General features: G+C 42.2%; 1 protein-coding gene across 1 annotated transcript; it reads right to left on the bottom strand.

Annotated features, from left to right (window-relative positions):
* Positions 1 to 1,402: 1,402 nt before the first annotated feature.
* On the bottom strand, positions 1,403 to 2,154 carry LOC122094751. Its single transcript, XM_042665353.1, has 2 exons — positions 1,512 to 2,154; positions 1,403 to 1,413 (listed from the first exon to the last, which is right to left on the bottom strand). The coding sequence occupies exons 1-2, from the start codon at positions 2,152 to 2,154 to the stop codon at positions 1,403 to 1,405; spliced, it is 654 nt and encodes a 217-aa protein (XP_042521287.1).
* Positions 2,155 to 2,673: the final 519 nt, after the last annotated feature.

Genomic DNA, 2,673 nt, shown 5'->3' on the forward strand with positions numbered 1-2,673 from the left:
TTTTTTTTTTTTTTTTGAATGCGGAGGCTAAACATAATACTTTTTCAGCTGATCTAAGTTGGTCAAGTACTGCAGTTCTTGACCATCAAGATCTACAAGGCATATTGCCTTCCCCGGGAGGATTTCCTTCACCGCAAAAGGGCCACTCCAGTTTGGCCTAAACTTACCCCTTGGGTCATGAATGGGTGCTCTTTGCTCCTTTAAAACCAAATCTCCAACTTCCAAGGAACGTGGGTGGACTTTTTTATTGAAACTCGTAGTTGATACTTCTTCATGTTGTCCATTGCCTTCATCCTTTTTTCATCAATGAGGTTCAACTCCTCGTATCTCATCTTGAGCCAATCCGCTTCTGGAATCTAACTCTCCATGAGGATTCTAAGAGAGGGGACCTCTAGCTCAAGGGAGGACTACTTCCATCCCATATACTAAAGAGTACGGAGTTGCCCCAGTTGGAGTTCTAATAGAAGTCCGATAAGCCCATAAGGCATAAGGTAATTTGTTAGCCCAATCATTATTCCTATCAGCCATCTTCTGGAGTATGACCTTCATGTTTTTGTTTGCCACTTCAACCGCTCCATTGGTTTGAGGGCAATAAGGAGAAGACCTATGCCTTGCAATCCTGAATTAGTCACACAACTCCTGTGCCATACCCCTAAAATGTTGACCTTGGTCAGAAATCACCTCATGAGGCATCCCATGTCGGCAAATGATATGTTCTTGCAAAAATTTGGCTACCTTTGCCGCTGTGATTTTTGCGTATGATTGAGGTTCTACCCATTTGGTGAAGTGATCAATAGCTACCAACACAAACTCGTGCCCATTCGAAGCTTTGGGGTTAATTTTTCCAATCACATCGATACCCTAAGTGGGAAAAGGCCATGGAGAACTCAGCGTGTGCAATTTTGTTCGGGGCACATAGATGAGGTTGGCAAAAATCTGATATTTATGGAACTTCTTCACAAATTCTGTGCAATCGGCTTCTAGTGTATTCCAAAAATACCCTAAGCGGAGAATTTTCTTAGCCAACATACGAGCATTCATGTGAAGGCCACAGATTCCCTGATGTACTTGCTCCAAGATTGTCTGTGCTTGATCTTCATCCACGCACACCAGTTGTACACCATCAAAAGATCACTTGTATAAAATATCTTCGTGTAATATGAATTGGGTGGCATAACGCCTCAGGAACCTTTTATCTCCTTGGGTAGCATCTGCAGGGTACTTCCCCTCTCTGATAAAATCCACAATATGGGCAAAACAAGGCCTACCATCTACTGTTAGGACATTGATGAAGCCTTAATGTGAAGGATGATCTCTCTGATCTATAATGAATGGTTGTATTTGCTCACCCGAACCAAAATCAACCATCGATGCGAGAGTAGCCAAAGCATCAGCAAACCTGTTATTGTCCCTCTGGAAATAGTCAAAACTAATTTCTGTGAACTGCTTCATTAGAGACTCTACACACCCTTGGTATGGTTTTAACTTTTCCTCATTTGTTTTCCACTTACCTTGGACTTGGTATATGACAATCGACGAATCTTCGTATACTTCCAATCTTTTGACCCCAATAGAGATGGCTGCTTTCAATCCTATGAGGCAAGCTTCATACTCGGCCATGTTGTTGGTGCACTCAAAGTCCAACCTATATGCCATGGGCATGTTCAACCCTTCAGGAGTTATAAGTAGAACTCCGGCTCCACATCCTTTGTGATTGGCAGCTCCATCAAAGAACATTTGCCAAATGCCAACCTCATTTTCAACCTCAACAAAAACTACATCTTCATCTAGAAATATGTCATTCAAAGGCCTTGTATCAACAACTGGATGTGTGGATAGGTGTTTAGCAATGACACTACCCTTGATGGACTTCTGGGTGACATACACAAGGTCGAACTCCGCTAAGAGTAATAACCAATGTGCTAATCTACCCGTCAATGCGGGTTTCTCAAAAAGATACTTGATGGGATCCATTCTGGATACCAAAAAGACTGAATAGGTCAACATGTAATGTCTCAACCTCCTTGTTGCCCAAACCAAAGCTGCACAAGTCTTCTCCAGGGTTGTATACCTTATCTCATAGTCTGTGAACTTCTTACTAAGGTAATAAATTGCTTGCTCTGTATGCCCATCTGGACCATGTTGAGCCACCATCGATCCCATGGAGGTTTCTAATATAGAGAGATACAACAACAATGGCCTTCCTGGAGTAGGAGGAATGAGGATTGGTGGGTTTACCAGGTAGCTCTTGATGCGATCAAAATCCAATTGGCATTGAGGATTCCACCTCTTATATTGATCCTTTTTCAGTAATTTGAAGATCGGTTCACATATGGCTGTCAGTTGAGAAATGAACCGACTAATGTATTGGATCCTTCCTTAAAACCCTCAAATTTCCTTCTCCGTTTGAGGAGGTGACATTTCTGTTATCGCTTTGATTTTGGATGGGTCAATCTCAATGCCTCTCTCACTTACCATGAACCCCAAAAGCATACCACCTCTCACCCCAAATACACATTTTTATGGGTTCAGTCTCAGTTTGAACTCCTTGATCCTCTCAAAGAAAACCCTCAAAGCCTTAAAGTGCCCTTCTTGATTAATCGACTTGACAATCATGTCATCTATATACACCTCCACTTCTTTGTGTATCAAATCATGCAAGATAGTGGTGGC

The sequence above is a fragment of the Macadamia integrifolia genome, chromosome 12, assembly GCF_013358625.1.
Source record: "Macadamia integrifolia cultivar HAES 741 chromosome 12, SCU_Mint_v3, whole genome shotgun sequence".
Taxonomy (NCBI): Eukaryota; Viridiplantae; Streptophyta; class Magnoliopsida; order Proteales; family Proteaceae; genus Macadamia; species Macadamia integrifolia.

Bases quoted from the DNA above. Each gene is read 5' to 3' on its own strand.
- LOC122094751 (XM_042665353.1), bottom strand. From the start codon at position 2,154: ATGGTGGCTCAACATGGTCCAGATGGGCATACAGAGCAAGCAATTTAT.